Below are 22,813 nucleotides of genomic sequence, written 5' to 3' on the forward strand. Positions count from 1 at the left end.
TGGATTAGTTATCAATATTCATCGGTCATGGTCTCTCACTAAATTAAGGAGGAATTCCCAACAATTCTCGTTTACAGCTTAATTGAGCTGTATCAATAATCTAACTTCCCAAAAACAGTTTGTTAGCTTCTTAACATAAATTATCTTAATCAATATGTCGGACCAGTTCTAATGAGTAATGACTCATTCCATCTTGTATCAGAACTAAAGAGCGAGAATTAGTTCTAATTTTTCCGACTTCATTCTAGTTTCCTCCATTTGATTTGCAGTTGATCTGTTTTGTCAACAAATTTATGGAGGACAATGCAGTACAAACAATATTTAAGATGCTGATGATTTATTTCATGCTATTGCAGAAATTATGCACTGAATATAGTTGGACCACGTTGTTCTAAATTATAAATGTTTGAGTTTGACTTCCATCATGATGTCTGACATATATGTAAACTCTGTAGTTGACAGAAAGATAGTAAATCCTTTCCTTAATATCTTCCATAAAGCTAAAGGAAGATACATAACTTCTTTTATTTGATTTCAAAGATATCAGAGAAGTCACTCTGCCGTTGTCTTAGAAAAACTAACAAAATCATAAATTCAAGACAAGCTAGTTAAATAACAAATACATCAAACTCTGGAAATATGTTCTACTGTCAACAAATCATGTTCTTGATGTGAAAAAGGTAGAAGTTGAACAACTAGTTTTCATTTTGATGCGAAAAACATGTCCTTGATCCACTTCCATGTTAATTTTGACTGATACGAATAAATGCTTCAGAATACAACTTCTGGATCCAATTTTGCAACCTCTTCCATATCGAGATCTTGCAGTAGGATTACTATTACTCTTGAATGATGATGAAGAGTAAGAAAAAAATAAAAGGGTTAATTTCGTCACTGCTTGGTGCAATGAGAATGAGAGTACCTGCAAAATATAACTCCTGCTATGGTGTTCACAGAAAAGTAGCAGTAAACTGATAACTTCTGCTCTTACTTAAATAACCGTTAACTAATAACTTCCACAAGCGTCCAAAATATAATACCAAAAAAGTACATTTGCAATACACGCCTCGCAGGATTTACACCATATAAAACAAAATATCCACTTTACAGCTTATTTTAATAATATAATAATATATATTAAATATAAAAAGAAATATATTAAATAATAATATAATGAGTTGGGAAATAAAAGTGTTATTTTAAGATGACAACCTTAATTTTTTATAGTAAGCAATTTAAATTTTTATATTTTGAATGATTAGCTCAGATATTTTCAATCAAGTAATTTTCTTATGCTTATATTTTTTTTCAAAAGCAGCAAATTAACACATTATATAGAGAGGGAAAAAGAAAAAAATATGAAATTATTTAAAGAAAAATGAAGAAAAAAAATGAGAGTTTACAGAGTAGCCGAAAAGGGTATTCCAGTAAATAAAGAGAGAAGAGTCGAAGTTTCTGTGAAGTGCAATCTAAGGATAAGTATAGATCTGAAGTCAGAACCAAATTACATTCTCTCTCTCTCTTCCGATATCGTTACAGAGAAATAAATACCAACGCATAAAACCAAATGCGCTTGCTTTGAGAACTCAAATGGCTGACACCGCCGGCTCCGGTCACCGGCGAGTTATGACGCTCATCTCTTCCCTCGTCTCCCTCTCTCTTTCCATCAGAGTCTTCGCCGGAAAGTGGCAGCTTATTCGGAGCAGGCTGGAGGAGCTCTGTTCGGCACTCGTTGCCGGCGACTCCACTTCACTCTCAAGCGAGCTCCCGGCGATAAATGGCACGGTGGAGGAGTGCCACGAGCTGGCGAGGCGGTGCTTGGATCTGTCCTACAGCGGGAAGCTCTTGATGCAGAGCGACTTGGACCTGACTTTGGGGAAGTTGGAAGCGCACGTGAAGAAGCTATCCGAGATATTCAAGAAGCGTGTGTCGAGGCATGGCTACGCTGTTGTGGTTTCAAGGCCTGGTTTTGGAGCTGGCAAAGATGACATGAGGTTCTACTTAAGGGACTTAATGACTCGAATGAAGGTTGGTGATTTGGGAATGAGGAAGCAGGCATTGATGAACCTGCATGAGGTTGTTGTGGAGAATGATTTGTATGTGAAGTTGGTTGTTGATGTTTCTGAGTTTGTTCACTTGTTGGTGGATTTTCTGGGTTGTAATGAGGTTGAGATTGTTGAGGAGGCTGCGAAGGTTGTTTCTGTCGTTGCGGGTTTTGATTTTTGTAAAGGGGTTTTGGTTGGTGCTGGAGTTATTGGGCCTTTAATTCGGATTTTGGAATGTGGGAGTGAAGTGGGAAAGATTGCTGTTGTGAGGTGTCTGTGTAGACTGACCGAGAATTCGGATAATGCTTGGTGTGTTTCAGCTCATGGAGGTGTAACTGTCCTGTTTAGGATTTGTGAGAGTGCAGAGTGTAAAGGAGAATTGGTTGGTGCTGCTTGTGGGGTGTTGAGGAATCTTTGTGGGGTTGAGGAAATCAAGAGGTTTATGGTTGAGGAGGGCGTAGTTTCCACGTTTTTGAAGCTTGTAAGGTCTAAGGATGAAGTAGTTCAAGTTAGTTCTATTGAGTTGATTCAGAACATTGCCTCTGGTGATGAGTTAGTTAGGCAGATGGTGGTTAGAGAAGGAGGGGTTCGTGTTCTTTTGCGTGTTTTGGATCCAAAGTGGACGTGCTCGTCTAAAACAAGAGAGGTTGTGATGAGGGCTATTGAGAATTTGTGTTTTTCTTTGCCTAGTTGTGTTAGTCTTTTGCTGAGTTATGGCTTTGTGGATCACTTGATGTACTATGTTCGAAATGGGGAGGTATCGATTCAGGAGTTGGGGCTGAAGGTAGCGTTCAGATTGTGTGAAGCATCTGAGGAGGCCAAGAAGGCATTAGGTGATGCAGGGTTCATGGCCGAGCTTGTGAAGTTTCTAAATGCGAAATCGTTTGAAGTTCGTGAAATGGCAGCAGAGGCACTCTCTGGCATGGTTATGGTAGCTAAAAACAGGAAGAGGTTTGTGCAGGATGACCAAAGCATTGCCCTTCTCCTGCAATTGCTGGATCCAGGGGAGGGAAATTCTGGTAATAAAAAGTTGTTGATCTCTATTTTGATGTCACTAACAAGCTGCAACAGTGGCAGGAAGAAAATTGTGAGTTCCGGGTATGCCAAAAACATAGAGAGGCTTGCAGAAGCTGAGGTTTCTTCCGATGCCAAGAGGCTCGTCAGGAAGCTAGCCACAAACCGGTTCCGCAGTATGTTGAGTGGAATCTGGCACTCTTGAATGTAATATTTTTTTTTTTCACTTTTTTAACTGTAAATTTTCACCATAATTGTTTTCCAAGTGCTGCTAATTTGGTTTCCTCACCTCAATCTTTTCTCAGTTTCATTTCATTTTCCTTGCTTTCTTGACAAGAGTAACTCATCAAAGTTACTAAGATTGTAACAAAAAATAGTGATAACATGATATATTTGTTGTAGATTTTCTTGGGAATACTATGCCATTGTTTTTAGATTTTTAGCTTCGACAGTTGAGAAGTTAAGAACAAAAGATGTAATTAACTACTAGTAGTGATATTTATTTTAACAGTTGGTGTTCTAAAAACATTATAAGAAATAAGTGAACCGTGTTGGATCAGATGGGAAAGACGTTAATCAATCAGGAGCATGTGAGTAGTGTCTATCTTGGTTTTCTCTATCTGGCATTATGTGCAAAGAGATAGTGATGGATGAAGTTTTTCCCATCTGTATTGTTTTGTCTCTTAGCTAGTTTTCTTTTATACTGTAACAGTTTCTTTATTGGAATTGAGAAAGCACAACACGCCAATTCTTTGCATGCTTGTTGCCTGGGAGCTTTCAGATAAGACAACAAAATGAACTTACATCCTTCTCTTTATGTTTATGCTTTTTTTAATTAACCCCTATGAGCTTCTAGAGTTATAGAAAATACCAACATTGTGAAAGTGCAAGTTTCAAAATCTGGGTGAAGATTGAGGCTCTTGAACTCTGTAAAGGAGGAAACAGCAAGCTTCTTGCCTGTGTGGTGATTGATGAAAAGGGTTTTGGGCGGCATTTGTTATACCATGTATTTGCAACCAATGCAAGAGGACTATTTAATGGGGAACATGTGAAAATGGGGATCAAGAAAAGTACTATTTGGTCGAGGAACACACAGAAACCCCATGTGGAGCGTACCTAATAAACTATCGGATTTTAGACTAACTATACTTAGGTTTTTCACTCCATATATATCACACTCATTTCAAAGACCATCTCTTATAGTGTTGTTATTAGACCACTCCACGCATGCAATGCAAACTGTAACTTTCAGCGTGAAGGGTGGGTTGGAGATTGTAAATCGACTAAAGATTAGAGTATTTCATAAACTTTACTTTATAAATCGATTTTATGAGATTGACTGACTTATTGTGTTGTTATTAGACCACTCCACGCATGCAAACTGTAACTTTCAGCGTGAAGGGTGTGTTGGAGATTGTACATCGACTAAAGATTAGAGTATTTCATAGTATATAAACTTCATTTTATAAATCGATTTTATGAGATTGACTGAGACTTAATGTACCATTATTATTAACGAAATACATGGTAAAAGGTAAAAGGATGTATGTCCAAAAATATTGTTAAAAAGTAGTTATAATTCCACGTGATAAATATAAGACTCCTAAGTTTTAAGAAAGAAAGAAGGTTCAGTTTAACCTTTTCCTCTGTAAATACATTATGTGCTGATGGTGGCAACCAAATCTCATGTTTCTACAGTTCTTAACTTGTGTTACTTTTCCCAGGTTCTAGCTTAAAGCGGTCCAGGAATCTGTTTTTGTTAGAACACCATGTTTCTTCCAATCTCTAAGATCTCATATCAAATGAATGATTTCATTGATTGTGTTTGTTGAATGTCTGAAACTTTCTTTTGAACAAATAGTTGTTCAGTAATATATCTAAAAGAATGTGCACAGCAACTGATGGTAGGTGTGACCCACTTAATAACAAAAACAATGGCATGATAAGAACAATTAACGAGTATAGTCATTTTCAATAAAACAGTTGAATTATGATTGCAAAAGTTTTTCTTTGCAATCCACTTTGGGGCCTTTTGAATTCATTCACACCTTCCACTAGTCAAAGTCGTCATGTCTTTTTTTACTCTAAACTTCCTTTCTAGGTAGAGAGGAAAAAAATAGAAAAAAAGAGCAAAAGTGATGTTTAATTGAAAAAAAAATGAAACATTTTACTATAATATTATTTTATTTCATATATTATTATTATTATCATTATTATTATTATTCATGAAGATATTTTATTTGTTTATTATAAAAAAGATGACCCTAATCAATTATGAGACTCCTATCACTGTTTATGGGGTTGTTTCAGATTACAGAAATGATAAACAAACAAACATAATAAATTAAAAGTAATGTTATTAAAAGAAAGGATATGGATAGTGAAAACTTGCTCCATAGCCACAAACACTTCAAATAAAAAACAACAGTCACATAATAAACAAAAAAAGCATTTTTTTTTATTCGGTGGGCTTCGAATTTAAGAATCGATATGGTATGAGGTGCTGAAAGCTGACATATTATTGTTTGGGCTTAATGGCCTTTTATCCTTGCCTAAAACTACTTTTCATTGTGTTCTCTCAAGTTTTTGTTGTGTAATTAATTCAAAAGAGTATTTTACATCATACTTAGTTCAGTTACTATTATGAATAAAAAATCAATTACTACTAAAAGGGATAATTTTATCAGAATTAATTCAAGTACTGCTAAAAGTAATTTATAATCAATGAATAGAGTTGCTATGAAAACATGGTAACTTCTACTGTTAGTTCGATTCCTATAAAAGTAATTTATATCGCAACTAATTCAATTTCTATTAAAAAGGTAGTCTGTGTTATGATAAACTCAACTTTTATTAAACAATATAACCAGTATCAAGATTAATTTGTTTGCAACTAGAAAGAAGTAACTTAAGGACCTATACATATAATCTTTTTAAGTACTTTACAGGAATTAAAAATTTAGGTAATAGTATGAAAATTTTCAATAATCTACAGAGTATACTATTTTCAGTATTATTCATAAAACTGTTTAGGTTTCAATCTGAAAAGTTCCATTAAAAGGATTGGAGATAATCTATAATTTTTATACTTACATTCACATTTCAGTTTCATCACACCATACTTTTTAAAGTTTTTTTTTTGTCTTATATAACATCAACCCTTGTTGTCATGACAGCAAAACACCCTTCTTACAGAAACTGCCATTTTACATCAATCCTTCAAAATATAGTTCTGGAAAAGCCAATGACACTGACCCTTGTGTTGTGTACATATACATACAGAGGATGCTCTCATCCAATTATAGGTTTCTCAGAAGAACACTTCACACTAGCCATTCACCACCTGAATCTTCTCTAAGCCAAACGTTTGTGATTACATATAATTGTTTCCCTAAGTCAAACATTTTTTCTATATAGAGTCCATTACCATTTCACCCTGCTGCTTTGCCAGATATCTTTCCCTCCTCTCTTTCTGGAAACAAAATCAGAGATATAGATATACGAAGCATTTGTCAAAAAGTGACATATTGCAAGGTAACCTTTCCAATAAACTGTTTAAGTAAACATACTTACCCATTCATCTATGACGAGCCCTTCTCTCAAAATCTCAGGATCTTCATCTTCTGGGGCTCTCTTACGTGCCTCAACTGCAGCATTAGCCTCAGCTAGCTGAAGCCTCAGTTTTTCCAAAGCCTTAAAAAACAATATCACTCAGGAAAATTAATTAATATATATGTTATTCATAGCAACAGATATTTGAGAAAATGCGTTTGGAATAGTTTATGAACATTTAATTGTACTTTTAAGCACCAATGTAGTTAGTAAGAGAATATTGCCACAGAGTACAAATGAAAAACTTAAATTTCAGCACTTACAGGACTATTACGCTCTGGGTCCAGAAAAACAACCTGCAAAATCTGTTCCACTGTTACTTGATCCTTCAGCTCACCAAACTGTTTAGAGAATGAACAAACACCCATGATTCAAAACAATGCTGAGTAAGATTAGCAAGGTGAACAACGTCATTGCTTCACAGAAAAGCAGAAAATCGGGGACACTGTAGTGGTTGATATATAATGAGAAAAACCAAGCATATACAACAGAACTTATTTTGATTGTGTCCAGATTTCATAATGTGCGTACGAAAGATAGGGAGAGAGAAACAATCCAACCATTAGAAATTGAGACAAGTGTAAGTTTGTACTGATGATAAAAAAACTAACCATTTCAGGGACATATTCAATTGATCCTTTGACCTTCATGCTCATGATTTTAAATTTGAATCCAGTTTTTTCTGGCTTTTCATTATTGAGTGGATGCTCTACAAACTTGAACACTAGCAAATCAAATACAGATCAGTTTAGGGAAAAATATACAGATTAGTGAGATAACTTGGCATTATAAACAATCTTATGCTCCACACAAAGCAAGGAACTTGAAGAAATGAAACATTAATTATTACCAATCGCAATTATACTCTCGCCAGGTGTAAGTACACCCCCTGGAGGGCGCATGAAACAGCTCTTGGGTGCATTTGTTTGAAACTATGTATACACAATAAGTTGAAGAAGAACAAAAAGGGATTGTTAGAATAGGATATCTGATTCAAAATCAGAGATAACAAATTGAAAATAATTCGTTCATTTATTCAGAATTACAGATGAACTACTCTTCAACAAAATAATGTTTAACACAATAGACAGTTCACAGTTGATTGGAAGACTCATCAATATGCAAAACAAAGGCATAGCAAAAAAGGTACATATGTTTTATTTGAGTATACATTACCTTGAAAGCTACATTGGATTTGCTGGTGTTTTTAATCCTGATGGCACTCTTAACCTGCTTGCCCGGTTCATCTACACATGACCAGAAACAATTGAAGGAACACTCGGAATGACTCTGTCAAGCAATCATCTATACAAGAACAAAACTACAGACAATATTTTTTATAAGCTATTTTTTATGTTTTTCAATCTAAAATAGAATTCTATATCCGTAAACAATATAATAAGACTTGTTTTAAATAATTATGCTGATTGTTGATATTAAAAAATATCTAAAATACTGGATCTACATTTTTTTCATTTAAGTATTATTTCTAATTAAGGGAAGGATACATTAGGAAGATACAAGGTTACTAAAAACAATGATTATTATTAACTAAAAACAAGAATGAATTTAATCTCCTAGTGGAAGTCTAACTCTCAACGTCATAAAATCGACTTATAAAGTCATATTTACACTCATTTTATATAACTTTTAATTAATATGTAAACTACACACCCTCACATGACAGTTCGTGCGCGAGACAATATAATATGTGTGATCCAGCGAGACAATATAGTATGTGTGATCCAATAACCAGTAACTTGATAAGTCACCGGAAGTGAATTTTAAGCTAATTAACCTCATATTATTTTTATCATCTAATATAACAATTAAAAACAGGATACAAAAATTTGATGAAAACAAACCCAGAAAAAAGATAAGACAGTGGAAAAAGACGCATACAAGGGAAGTAGAGCTTGCTGGAAGGATCGAGCTTGAGACGACGTCGTGTGGGAAGGAGCGATCTGGCAAGGGAAGAAACAGAATTGGAGGTTGAAACAGTTGAATGGCGAAAGGGAAGCTTCAACAAATTCCAAACTTTTCCTTCTGATTCTGATTGTGATTCTCGCCTTTCTTCACCTATTGCCATGCCTCAATCCCAACCAAAACCATTCACAATTATTCGCCACCTTCCTCTGCAACAATATGTAGTAAACGTCGTCGTTGACCCGCTCCCTAAATCCATACACCAAAACACAAACATTTTACTTTATCATTTTTAATATCTCTTTACTTCTTAATATTAGAATACAAAATCTGAAAAAAAATAGGTAAGACTCGTCATAAGTGCGAGTAGATTATGTAAATGAAGATTTTTTTAAAGTTGGTTTAAAAAATGTATTAGAATTTATCTAGAAGAACTTATAATATCATTTGAAAAAACTAATATTATTGAGATTCTATTAAGAATTTTAGTTGTATAAGATAAAATTTATATTTAAATTGTTATAATAGAATCTGACTTTAATATTATATTATAAAAAATAAATATGTAAGATGACAATATATTGATGATCTAATAATATTTCAATTAAGATTAATAAATAATTGTTAAGATAAGTTTTAGTTTACTGTGTTACTATATTAAATAGTAAACTTAAATTTATAAAATTGACATATATAAAATAAAATTTATATTTTTATAAATAAAAATAAAACAAAATAACAAAATGCTCAAATTCCTAATCGAGATGAAAATCTCCAAATCTCAAACACATTTTCAAGAACACAAACGAAAAAAATAAAAATAAAAATAGTAAAATTGAAGCTTTTTTTGTCGTTTCTTCACAGTTTACACATGTTGTGGGTAAGGTTGTTTGTCCGCATTAAAAAAGAAAGGTTTTGGATTTGAGAAAGTGGGGTTACAGATATAGTTACGGCTTCAGAGTGGAGGGTCCCACAATTGATGTGTTTATGGTGGGAATTATTACTATAAAATTTCTATATTTGTTTAGAATTATTACTTTGACCCCGTAACTCATTTACTCTGCTAATCAATTATAAAAGATAAACAGAATAAATCACATGTTTATTATAATACCATCATATTTAGTAGATAGAATTTCTAAATATTGACCAGTAATTTGAATTATAAAATATCATTTGAGTGTTATCTCAACATTTAGAACCATGTATCTTATCTTTAGAAAAATAAAGAATTGACTTATATATCATCTTTCTAACTTGATTGACCAAACTTCTAATATAAAAAAATAAACATTGATCAAAACTACTCAAACTACTTCTATAGTGATCCTACTCATTGCTTAAGTTTTGCATTTACAAAAAGTCATCCAAAATTATTAACTTTATGATGTATAAACAAAATGTATATTTTGTAATATTTTGTCATTCAAACTAAAAATTATAGTTTAAGATTGAAATCCAATCGCATACTTAAAAAATATTAACTCAAAATATTTAGCATCAATATGTCTACATACTCATAAACTATAAAATTTTTCATAAATAAAAATTATTTCATAAAATGATCTTATATATAAAAAAAAAACATTTTTTGTTTCAAAATTGTGTATGTTATTTTATAATTTTAAAAAATTCTCTGAGAAATGTCTGTAAGAAAATTTATCATCAGATCTAGGTCTTACTAGTGTATGAACTCCAAAACAACCATTTTTTTTTTCAATAGTTTATAATCAAATTAAAATCAAGTCAGTCCAGTAAAAAATTATTATGGTTGACATTACTGTTCTAAATTTCAAAAACTTGTTAAAAGTTTTGGAAATTTTCTTCTAATTCTGACAAATAAATAATGCCTCTTCCAATGGAAAGAAAGGTATTAAAAAAATAATTTATGTTATGAAGTCAAGCATCAAGTTGTGAAATTTGTAATCAATGAATCTTGAAAAACCAATCAAGTTCAGGTCTGGGAATGTTGGTCTGGGATGATGATTAAAAGAGGTATGATAAGTTTATATCTATTTTATGTTATATAATAATTTTATTTATATTTTTATTATAATTTGAATATAATATTTTATTATTAAAAAAATTATCTTGAGAAAACAGGGATTGTCAAAAAAAATTATAAATTTATTTTTAATCAGTTTTGGTTCGAAATCAAGATTTATTAGTGAATCCGAATCTATCAATACCTACTTTAACTTCCAAAGAAACTTACATGATTAATTTTAGAACTAAGAACATATTGCTAATGAAAATTTCTATTTTTTTCCTGTTGATATATTGGTGATTTGCCTATATATATTTCTCAATGATTGTCTTCATTGTTTGTGTCTCATTTTAGTTGTCCTAACAAATACAGTACTCTAAGTATTTGTTTGTATGATGAATATTGTTATATAAACCAGTTAAATATGCCTTATTTTATATTTATATTTTTTATTATTTTTGAATCAAATAAAAAATGCATGACTAAACTAGGAAACTGAGAATATTATAAAAAAGAACATAAATACACAAAAGAGAACAGAATAATGAGAAGTTTTTTTTTTTTTTACTGAAATTAAACTAATCTGAATATATACAAGTACTTAACGGATTCTAAGACAAGCTAAAGATAGATAAAATATAAAACAGAGAGCGAGTGTTCGACACCTGAAAACATAGAAATAACAAAGAATCAGAAAAATAAATAAATGCTAAACAACTGTACAAATAAAAAGAACTAAGATTTAGAAAAAATAAACTAATATTAGTTTCTTAGTAGCATTTATCCATATCTTTCAACAGGTGTAGATATACTCATCATTATCTATAACATTAATACATAGATAGGTATAAATCATGAATTTGAGATTAAAGAAGGTAAAAAAAGAAGTAATTAATTAATAAAAGGAGGTTATAATAAGCATGCATTGGTGTGTCTTACATGATCTAAAAGTGAAGGATGAAGTTTCAGATCAATTGGGACCCCAGCAGCTCAAGTACATGACAGTTCTGAGAGACTCTTCTGCCTTTTTAAGGTTGTCATTGTTGTTGGGAGCTTTGAAGGGAGGTGGTGAAGTTGAGAAGAAGAAAGCCTTCTTTAAATCTCTCAGAGATTTAATGGTTGATTCACACTTTGAACCTTGCTCTTTCATGCACTGAAACATCCTCATTCCACTCTGCTATATCACTCTGCTCATGTACCTCAATATCACAAACTTATATACAAAATAAAACTGCTTCAAGACATAAATGCCTTCTGAAAATTTAAGATTTTTTCGAATATGTCCAAGTTCAGATACATCTATAAAATATGCGATGTGGGACTAAAAAACATTAAAAAAAAACATGGGGCAACCGGAGTAGAAGGTCGAAACAACCTGTGGTTTTTGTGTTACAAGGTAGAAACTGTGGGCGGATATAAGTCCGTGGGCGCATGAGACTCGTGTCGGAAGCATGAATTTGAGAAGGCCACGTAGGAATTTCGAAATTATCCTCGGCTGAGTGAAACGGTCAAAACCGAAGAATGATGAGTTATTTCTGCGTTTGGTTTGTTCTAACTCTAATTAAAAGCTTGTTCTTCTTCTTTTCACCGTAATCCACCTGTCACTGTTTCTATCTAATTATCACCACGTGGATTCGGATAATGATATTATTTTTTGCTAAATAATAATAGTAATATGATATTTTTATTATATTATTATTAGGATATTTTTCTATCAATCTCTCAAATGAATTTTGTAAAGAGTACTTAGTATGTGAATTTTGATACAAAGATGTTATGAAGTTTTATAAAAATAAATAAATATAGCTTCCAATTAATATAAATAAGAGTTTTGAACTTGTTAAGCTCATTCATTTTATAAATTAGTGAATTTGGTCTGTGTACATTGAAACCTAAATTTTAAAAATGTCTTTAACAAATGTCAGCCTTAAAATGATTATATAGGGATCATGTTATCTATGACAACGGTTCTTTACAGGATTTAAGAGAAGATAAAATAACTACAATACTTCTAATATTTCCCTCTTCACAGTTTTTCCATAGGTAGATCTTGGTATATTTTAACATGTGAATCTTGGTTTTTTGGTAAGTTTTTTATCTCACAATTTGATGTAGTATGATAGGTTGTTGTTATTGCCTCTCTCGGATATTGTTCTTAACTCTCTCAGTTGTAGGTCTTGGCTCTCAAACAAATGAGTGTACTTGCAAAGTGCTCTAATGATAAAGTTAGAATTATGTTAATCAAGTCATCTATTTATACTGTTTTTATTGGGCTTTATCAATCTTATTAAGTTTTAACTTTTTGTACTTTGTATTTACTGAGTATATTCTTAATATTTTGAGCTTGACCTTGGGCTTTAATACAATATCAAAGTTGTTAATTCTTTTACCTTTTTCTATCTTATAATAAAAATCATTTGTTTCATGTTAATCACATGGTATTTTTTTGGATATTTTATTTTTACGAGTGTCTTTTGATTGACATTCATGTTCAGTTTAAGCCTTAATGCAGGCTTTTGGGGTAGTGTGTAAATATCTTTCTTTAACTCCTTTTATTGAAGTTTTTCTCTATTTCTATAGTTTTCATCATAGTAAGCGTTTTGGTTGGTTATCATTAATCAGCTAGTCTAAGGCGTGTTTGTTGTCACCTTTCACTTCTTATTATAAAAATTTCAAAGAAAGATTTTTTAAAGTACTTATAGAAGAAACCGAGAGAAAATATTTATATGATGAGAATGTTTTGAAGTTTACCTTTTATTAGACGGGTAGTCCTTTAAAATTTAACTTTTGGTCCAATCATTAAAGTCGGAAAATCTTCAAGTCGTTTTGGTTATAGATATTTGAGCCAGAAGATGTTATATGCATGTAAATCGATTTTGAAGAAAGTAATTCAACTCCAACTACAAATTCTTGCTTTCTTCTAAAGTAAGTTCACTCGACACCTCTAAACAAGAAATAAAGCTATGGAAAAAGTTTTCTGCTGCTGAAGAAGGAAGAAGTTCACACAACAATGACAAATGCTTTCAAATGATACACCACACGTTCACAAGTTTATGAAGTTTTTTTTTTAAATCAGTAAAAAAATTCTTACATGTGGTAAGTGTTTAGTAATTTAGTTCACATGTATGCATACTATCCTCACACTCGCCTTCTAACCCAAATATGATAATTTTGTACCTATATGGAAGCAAACACAATCTTAAATTATTTCTTACAATCCATAAGTACCTGGGATCTTTACTACAAATTTTATATTATCTAATTGTGTTATATTTACAAAATTAATTTGTTAGTCATCAAAGTTTAGATAAGGATGTATGCATATTAAAATATTAATCTATTTAAAAAAAAATATGTTATCGTTTATTTCTTAAAATATGAAACACTGCAATGATAGTTTTAAAATATAATTTATTTAAAAGGAAATATTTGTACAATTATTTTAACTATTAAGCTAATTATTTACTATATTTTAGTTTTTAAAAATCTGAATAATATTTTATTTAATTTGTTTGGTTTTTTACATTTTGAATTAAAATAAATAAAAATTACACTTCTAAAGGTTTTTAATTTATTATTTTTAAAGGGTAAAATAACAATATCTTATACTTCAAAAGAAATAATTTATTTTCATTTTCAGCACCGCTCATTCCCTTATCCACTGTTTATCACCCGTCTCTCCTCAACGGCGAGAATCGATGGCGATGAATATCCTGCGTTCACAAATCTCCGCCGTCCCACTTTTTGACGGTGCCGCCACTCGCCGTCGTCGCTCTGCCACATTCCGCTTCAACGTAAGGTCTCTTCCGTTCTTCTCAAAACCAAACACTTTCATTTCCTCTCAAATCCTCCATTTGCCTCACTCCGATTTTTGCAATCCATTAGGGCATCCCTTCCTCTTCCGCACCAAAACGCTAAGTACCACAAAGAGCTTGAAGCTGCTGTTGACGTAGTCCAGAAGGCCTGCAATTTCGCTCTCCATGTAATCTTCTGTGACTTATTTTTTGTGTGTACTTGCTGAACCCTGAGAACCGATTCCGTCACAACTAGATTTTATGTGCATTGTTCTTTTTTAAGTATTAAAGCATCAGTAAGCAGTGACACTGGTCTCTGAAACTAAGAAAATGTTAAAGAAGTCTTGAGATATCAAGTCCAAGAACTTAACTCTGTAGTATCATTTAGTTCCCAAATACAAGTTAATATTTTATTTTAGTCACACATTTTTTTTTTGAAATGTGGATTAATTTGATTATCGATATATATTTTAAAAAACTCTCTTTAATTTCCTTTAGTATAGGGACTAATATGACGTCCTACGAGATGAGAGATCAAAATGACTGTTTATTTTTTATAGCATTGAAGAATGTTATGTGATTTGTGTTAGTTGTCTTCAATCTGCAGGTGCAATCATCTTTGTTCTCAACTGAAGGGAAGGTTATTGAGAAAAATGACCAGACTCCCGTGACTATTGCAGACTTTGGAGTTCAGGCTCTTATAAGTTTGGGTATTAACTTTGTGTCAAGTATAAAAAGTAGCTTAACTTATTTCTGAATTGTGATGCTGTATGAATGAAACCAATGCGGTGTAAGTCTAATGAATTTTAATTAATATGGTCCATAACAGTTCTACGTAAATTGGTATTTTGTCTAGGGACATTATGATGAACATTTTTTTCTAAAGGACTCAGCTCAGTGAAACTTGCAAAATGCCAATGAAATCTGATTGATACTCATAATTTCTGGCCAATGTGATGTATAAAGAACTGAGTACACGAACTAAATTTTTTCCTGATGCGTGCAAGGCCAGTATTGCACGCGCAAAAGTGGATCGGGAATAGGTAGATTTGCACGGCAATGAGTCAACACCCCTTGCTAGCCCCTTTGCAAGCATTAGGAACAAGTTTTAGATAAACACTTTTGAAACAAGTTGAATATAGGCAATGTGTGATTTTTTCCCGCTTGGAATACCACTAAAAACACAACGTATAAAAGTGTAATTGTAAACACTAGTTTGCTGCAACATAGTTTTCTTGTATTAATGTAATTAATGTAGTATTATAATTAGCATGTAGCCTTAAAAATAATTTATCAGAAGTTATTATTTTGATGGTATTGAAATTTTTTGTTTTATCGTATGTGGTTATCAAAACAGAGTTAAATAAGCTGTTCCCTTCTATACCTCTGGTGGCTGAGGAGGACTCTGCTTTCTTGCGATCAAGAAACTTAGTAGGTACTGTGTTTGATGCAATAACTGCTACAGATAGCTCCACATGTAAACCATTGACACAAGATGATGTACTAGAAGCAATTGATAGAGGAAGCAAGGATGCTTTTGTATTTGGACCAAAGCCGGCCACATATTGGGTGGGCATGTCTGAGTAGTTATATTAAATGCCGTGAAGTGATGCAGTTAGCTTCCTAAAATTTTGATTCATGGCTTCATTTTTTATGTTGTTGTATGACACATTTCACATTGCGTCCCTGGAGATGAGAAAATGGTGGTATATTTTTACTGTTTTATGAAAACTACATACTTTTACAAGTTCACTTCTGTTGGTCACTGGGACCTTATCTATTTAGAGGTTGATGTTGGATATTTATATATTTACTTCTCATGTTTGATTTTTCCTATTATAACTTATGGTAAATTCATTGGATAAATACAGCTGCTTGACCCAATTGATGGCACACGTGGTTTTCTAATGGCTGGCAAAGCCTTTTATGTGGTAAGTTATAACGTGGGTTATACTGTTTGAATTTCTTTTTAATAATAGTGCATAAGAGAGACATGTCCTAAAGGTTTCCATTTGGAAGAGCCTTTTGTTGTAGAGCTAACCTTGTGATAGTGCTTGAATTGTGATGCACATTTATCTCAAGTAACTGGTACAAATAAGCTGCATTTGTATATCTTTGTATAAGGAATTTTTGTTACGAGTTTTATTTTCTTCACATTGTGTCATGTTTATTCAATTGATATTATCTTAATCTAAGTGATTTCCAAAAAAATACAGGTTGGTTTGGCTCTGGTTGTTGAAGGAGAGATTGTAATTGGTGTTATGGGCTGTCCTACCTGGAAGGAAGATTTATCTGAGAAATCCTCTGCGGAGAATGGGGAGGGGTGGGATTCTCTTCATGGATCAGGAACTGTAATGATTGCCCAGAAAGGCTGTGGAACATGGATGAAAAGTTTGAATAGCCAACTGAAATCACCTGATGTGTGGACCAGATGTTTTGTTGATGGGTCTGACAAAATACATAAAGCACGATTTTGTATTTCAGATAGTGAAAAATGGGAAGCACTGCCACTGTTTCCTTTATTTAATGCAACAAGCAATGCTGATGACGTAGGCAGCAACCAAATTCTTCTTTTGCGGGCATGTTGTGGAAGGTCTCAGCAATATTATCTATTTTCTTACTTGATTACATGCAATCAAAACTTCTTTAACAATTGATGTTCTATGTGGCGAAGCGTAGGGTAGCTGGTAAAATCTAAAGCAATTATTAGTATGTGTTATTTCTTATTCTATTTTTACTGCTTAAATTTCCCGAGATTTGTTTTTTAAGTTAAAGTTTTGCAGTGTGCGTTCGAAAGGAAGTCTTTGTTAATATCTTATATCTGAAGGCTAAAGAGAGAAGTTGTTGCTCTAATTAGTATTTACTAATTCATTTAACTCTGATTACTATCTTGTAATTTGTTGATAGTTTCATCTCATGGAGTTAAAATTGCCAATATCTTTTAGCTTTATTGATTTTTCACCCTTTCTTCCTTTCATTTGTCCATTCCTTGATTTCTTATGGATCAATGCAGTTTATCCAAGTATTTGATGGTGGCCTCAGGAAGAGCATCTATCTTCATTCTTCGAGCAAAACAGAAGCCCATTATAATGGTATCCTATAAATTTTTAGGTTTGTAGTTGGTCGGATAACTTATTCAGTGATACATTCTTTATTTGGTCTTGTGTAGGCCTGGGACCATGCTGCTGGCCTTATATGCGTTCATGAAGCAGGGGGGAAGGTATTTCTTTTTCCTATCATTTTTGTGTGTTAAATATACGAAAAGCATGTCATAATATCATCATTGAATCTTAGGTATGTTAGAGTATATTAGAAGATCTATTAAGATTGACTTCCACATTTTCTTATATTTTGTTATTTGTTTTTTATTAAATTAGAATTAGAATTTTGAGTCTAGTATATGTATAAAGAAGAGTCAGTGTATTGTCTTTCGTAGCCCAACTTATCCAAAGCCAATTTTTTTTTGCTCGTTTCTTTCCCTTGTGGACATATAGTTAAAGGTATGCATAATAATTTATTCCAAATATTTACCCTGAGAACTATTACTAGTCTAGATGATTGTTGTGCCCCGAATAACTGATGGCAGCTAGTTTACATATATTTCCTTTTTCATCTAACTAAAAGGCGTTATTTGCTATTTGATGTACATGGCATCGTGGATTTCTTATTAAAGGAATTATTCTAGTGACAATGTGGTGTGGTGATTGAGCACAGCGGTCGAAACCCGAAACCTTTTACTTTTAGTCTCGTTACATTGTCCAGTCTTGGATTTATGAAATGCCTTTAAAGTTATTTAGCAGATTTGTAGTTCACGGACACTTGTATACGATTTCCATACTTTGTTATATAAGTTTACCCTTTAATGCATCACTTTTTCTCTTTTCATTTGATGATAATATCCAATTTGATCAGGTTACAGACTGGAACGGCAGTGAAATAGATCTGGCGGCGGATGTTGATGGCCGGCGGATTATATATCCCTCTGACGGTATCCTTGCTACCAACGGCCTTATACATAACCAGGTTTTGCAGATTATCTATCAGACTGCAAGAGTTTGATCTTAGGGGAATTGTTCATCCCAACTGTTTGTGAATTGATTTATATGAAAATAGTACATGTATATTCATGTTTTAAGAATTTTTTACATTGATTTGTCATAAATATGTGATAAATTTATTGATTTTTGTAATAATTATTTTAAACATCATCCTTGTAATTTTTTTATTGATTAATGTATAAAAATTACATTGACACGGGAGACTTTATTTTGACTATGTTACTTTGAATTGAGATTTTTAACTGACCAAAAAATCATTTTATAAGTATAATGTCTCGTCCAAATACAGGTGGAGTGGATAAATGTTCTGGCTGACAATGGGCTGGAGGTATTATAACACTGGAACAAAAATTCGTTTCAATTAGTAAATTCTATTAAGGGGAGGAGATGATTTATAATTGTGGAAGAAACCTGGGGAGATAAAAAACAGAGAGTTACATTGTAAATGTTTATTCGTTCAGTGAATTAAGAGACAACCAGAGTTTATGGGAGGAATTGATTAGGATTACAAGAAGCAGATCAAAACAAAATATGGTGTGTAGTAGGAGCTTTCTATAAACTGAGGAGAGGGAAGGAGTAAATCGGTTGGGGGCTAATAGGTCTGAAATAGAAAAATTTAATCTTTTCATCGAGGAGATGGAATGGAACTGTTAGACATTCCTATGTTAGGACGAAGGTATACATGGTATAGATCTAACAGGTTAGTAAAACCTAGGATTGTTAGGTTAGTATCACAAGAGTAGCTTCAAATTTGGAACGATAGCAAACAATATGCTATGAATAGAATGATTTCAGGCTACTCTGCATTGATACTTGAGAATAAATTAATAGATTGGGGACTTAGACCATTTAGAGCTTTCGATATATGTGAAACATACAATGGATTTTCAGAATTTATAAAGGAGAAATGAGAAACGTATGAAAGTGAAGGAAATGGCATTTGGGAACTGAAATAGAAACTAAAGAGAGCTGGATGTGAAAGATGTGGAAGATGATGGATCAAAATAAAATGTTATGTCATTTCAGACTCTCTGATACATGATCGCAACTTGAAAAAATTCACCTTTTTTTTTCTATTGTTTTCAGCACTGTGTTTTTTTTTCAATGGAAAGAACTGACTGAACACGGGAACCAAAATTTTATATATTCTTGAGACAAAACAGAAATGTATTATACGTCAGAGAACAACTATTTCTCTGGTATACACCTCTAAGTAGTCTTTGAGAAATATTACAAATATGACTATTTAGAGAATTTGACTATTAGAATGCCATAATAATGAGAGAGAAAAAAAACATTTTGATTTAATCCATACATCAGGCTTTTCTGCCTTTGATTCAGTAAAGAGAATTAAAACAGTATGGGTTTCCCATGTATTCATATTGACTAAACTATGTGTGAAACCATATATACTTTTAAAACCCTTTATATAATTTCTTCTGGTTTCCATCTCCAAATTTGACCAGAAGTGTGGTTTACCAAAGCATGGCAATGCTATATATGCACCTAACCAAGGATTATGGGGGGTAAAAGAATTCTTCTAATTCTATCAATTATTGTCTTCTACAGCCTTGAGTGTATCTTTGAGGGATTACTACCTCATTGGAAACTGTATTAAAATCATAGTCGTGGCGTTGAATTAAACTGTGGTCTAATTTCACTGAATACCTACCTAAAGAGCTTGCATTTAGAGATTATTATTCTGTCTTCAACTATTTGCTGCTACTACCTATTTCATTATATTAATTTATAGGATTGTAAAGCTTTTATATATCAAAAACCCTAATCCATGGAGGAAAGTTCTGGAGCTCCATGAAAGGCCAGGTGTTATTTATAAATTGAACTATCAATCTAGCATAGTACCATTTTCTCAACACTGCTTATCTTCTGCCAATCATATCTCATCCTAATCAATTATTTAGACTGGATAATAAAGTTCTTAGCTAGCTAGCACAATACCATATACGATGCTAATTTAAAAATGTGATTTATTACCTTAAAATATTAGTGCTAGCTCTTTATTTGCGCAAGCTTCGGATCTCGTATCTGAAAATAATGCCTTAAAACCAAAAAATAGTTTTCAAAGTTTGTTGAAGCTATTGAACAGCTCATAACAAATAATTAGCAAATTCTAAGACAGCAGTCACCAAATTTGGGTACACGAATGCCTCTTTACTACACGTGGACACCTTCTTGTGGATGCTTAATTGAGAGCTCCAAATTAAATAAGCATATATGTCTATGCATGTCACACACACAGGGAAGGAAACAAATTGAACACTGTTGATGCATTTAATAATTCTCCTAATAAACTATGTGATGATTTCGTTGCATGACATGACAACGTCTCCAGAATATGAAGCACCAAAACTTGATCGACGTATCATAATCTTTTGTAGATTGCAGAGAAGTTAGGTTTGAATTAACAAACATATACATAATTTAGCAATGGCTCCCACACTACAAAATGTTTAAGAATATTTTAGTACCAAAACTTGAACATTTTCTGGAGGGAGATAAACTGTTGCCAAAAAGAGTAGTTAGGTTTAAAAACATGGTGGCTACGCGATAGGAGAAATGTTAAAGAAAACAGAAAGGGAAACAAATCATATGGGAGAAAATCTGAGTGGAAGATTAAATTAACGTTTGACTTAATAGCTTGTGTGCATTAGGCAGAGTTGGGTGAGACCATTTTGAAGACAATGAATCCTTAGTAACCAATGGTAATTTCACACCTTACCATCTTTTCCATTCATGAATCTTGAAAACTATGACTAAAATACAAAACTATCAATATCTATCAAACCATTTTGCTCATCATAATTTTTCTTCTCAGCAAACATGTACGAACAACATCAATTTTATATATATTTAACGTGTATTAGGTGAGAAAGGAGAATGTGATGAAAAGAGTAAATGCTGCTCATATTTAAAATATGCTTAAAATATTATTTAATTAAAATAATCCTAATTTAAAACTAAGTGTTAAAGCTTAAGAAAATAATATTTTCATATTAGACATCCACTTCAGAATTTACTTTTAAAAATAATATAATAGTTAAAAAATATTATTTAATTAAAATAATCTCAATTATATACTTAAAATAGTCTTAATTAAAGTACTATAATTTAAAACTAAGAGTTAAAGTTTAAGAAAATAGTAAATTTTTTCATATTTCACATCCCACTTGACAATTTACTTTTAAGAATAATATAATGATTAAAAAAATAAAATAAAAATAAATATATATATATGAATTAGTTAATAAATTTATAGAAATGTAGAAATATTATTATTTTTAAAAGCAAATGTTAAGTCTAATTTAATTATGTGCAAGAATGAAGTCTGTTTGTGTCCGCATATATTTGATCTCATTACCAAATCCTACGTCACCTTCCTCAATCATTAGATAAACAACTTTTGCTAACTCCCCTTATCTAAATTCTTCTGTTTTAACCCATTTTATCATCTCATTACTAAACTTATAGTACAGGCTTATCAAATTATTTCTTTGGAATAAGATAAATGTAAGTTTTCTATATAAAAGAAAAAATCGGAACCTATATATTTTCTTTAAGAAAATTAGGATATAACTAGAAAATAAATGCATGCGTATGTATATTCCTAGAAATTGCATTTCTTTTATTTATGTACACATAATTTTAAAATTGAAATTGAATAATTTTTTAGAGCTCAGACTCTATTCAAATAAACATATAGTAATGTTTATTTTTTTTAAGTATAAGAATTAGACATCCCAGATATTCATATTTAATATAATTTTTTACTAATTATTTTTTTTTACCTTTACATAGTCCCTCTTGCTAAATCTGTTAAGGGACTTAATTTTTTAAAAAGGTTGAGATGTTTTGTTTTTCACTTGCGGGGTTCATAGTATGTTTCAACATAGGAAGCTCTTAAACGCTTTGTTGGTGAATGTTTGTTGTCTCTTTGTCAGGGAGATTCACTCCAATAATAAAAATATTGAACTTTGGCCAATCATAGGTTTACGTCCCACACACATATTCAACACTCATAATATCCTTCCACTTATTTTTCACTTAAACTACAAAATAAATGCAATAATATGACATGGGAGATGCATAATAACAAATTAACGAATAATGATGTTTTACTTAGTTTATTTTTAAATCATGGCCATTAGGTTTAAAGAGAGAGTTTTCGGTAGGTCTGAGGATTCAAGAGTATAGAAACGGTAATTGACCTCAACTCCTAAATGATGTAAGACTATATTGACGGTAGATAACATCGTTAGGATCAATCACCGCATTCGAAGTTTTTCACTTTTCATCACAGTTTTGTGTTTAAAGAGTACTTCAAAAATTAAATAAGAAAAAAGTATATAAACTGTTTTT

General features: G+C 31.9%; 3 protein-coding genes and 1 long non-coding RNA gene across 4 annotated transcripts; 2 read left to right on the forward strand and 2 right to left on the reverse strand.

Moving 5' to 3' along the window:
• Nucleotides 1-1,464: 1,464 nt before the first annotated feature.
• Nucleotides 1,465-3,474, forward strand: LOC137832657 (vacuolar protein 8-like). The gene has a single exon (XM_068640951.1). The coding sequence runs from the start codon at nt 1,591-1,593 to the stop codon at nt 3,262-3,264; it is 1,674 nt and encodes a 557-aa protein (XP_068497052.1). The 5' UTR covers nt 1,465-1,590; the 3' UTR covers nt 3,265-3,474.
• A 2,707-nt stretch (nt 3,475-6,181) lies between these two features.
• Nucleotides 6,182-8,996, reverse strand: LOC137832658 (vesicle-associated protein 4-2-like). The gene is made up of 7 exons (XM_068640952.1): nt 8,574-8,996; nt 7,848-7,918; nt 7,522-7,603; nt 7,283-7,395; nt 6,935-7,012; nt 6,633-6,752; nt 6,182-6,531 (listed from the first exon to the last, which is right to left on the reverse strand). The coding sequence occupies exons 1-7, from the start codon at nt 8,758-8,760 to the stop codon at nt 6,469-6,471; spliced, it is 714 nt and encodes a 237-aa protein (XP_068497053.1). The 5' UTR covers nt 8,761-8,996; the 3' UTR covers nt 6,182-6,468.
• Nucleotides 8,997-11,067: 2,071 nt separating this feature from the next.
• On the reverse strand, nt 11,068-11,859 carry LOC137833185 (uncharacterized). Its single transcript, XR_011084694.1, has 2 exons — nt 11,524-11,859; nt 11,068-11,249 (listed from the first exon to the last, which is right to left on the reverse strand). It is a non-coding gene; the product is annotated as an uncharacterized lncRNA (long non-coding RNA).
• Nucleotides 11,860-14,184: 2,325 nt separating this feature from the next.
• LOC137832660 (putative 3'(2'),5'-bisphosphate nucleotidase, mitochondrial) lies at nt 14,185-18,630 on the forward strand. Its single transcript, XM_068640953.1, has 9 exons — nt 14,185-14,383; nt 14,470-14,566; nt 14,986-15,088; nt 15,736-15,947; nt 16,250-16,309; nt 16,595-16,971; nt 17,392-17,470; nt 17,548-17,598; nt 18,291-18,630. Exons 1-9 carry the CDS (start codon nt 14,283-14,285, stop codon nt 18,435-18,437), a joined length of 1,227 nt encoding a protein of 408 aa, XP_068497054.1. The 5' UTR covers nt 14,185-14,282; the 3' UTR covers nt 18,438-18,630.
• Nucleotides 18,631-22,813: the final 4,183 nt, after the last annotated feature.

The sequence above is a fragment of the Phaseolus vulgaris genome, chromosome 6, assembly GCF_000499845.2.
Source record: "Phaseolus vulgaris cultivar G19833 chromosome 6, P. vulgaris v2.0, whole genome shotgun sequence".
Classification (NCBI taxonomy): domain Eukaryota; kingdom Viridiplantae; phylum Streptophyta; class Magnoliopsida; order Fabales; family Fabaceae; genus Phaseolus; species Phaseolus vulgaris.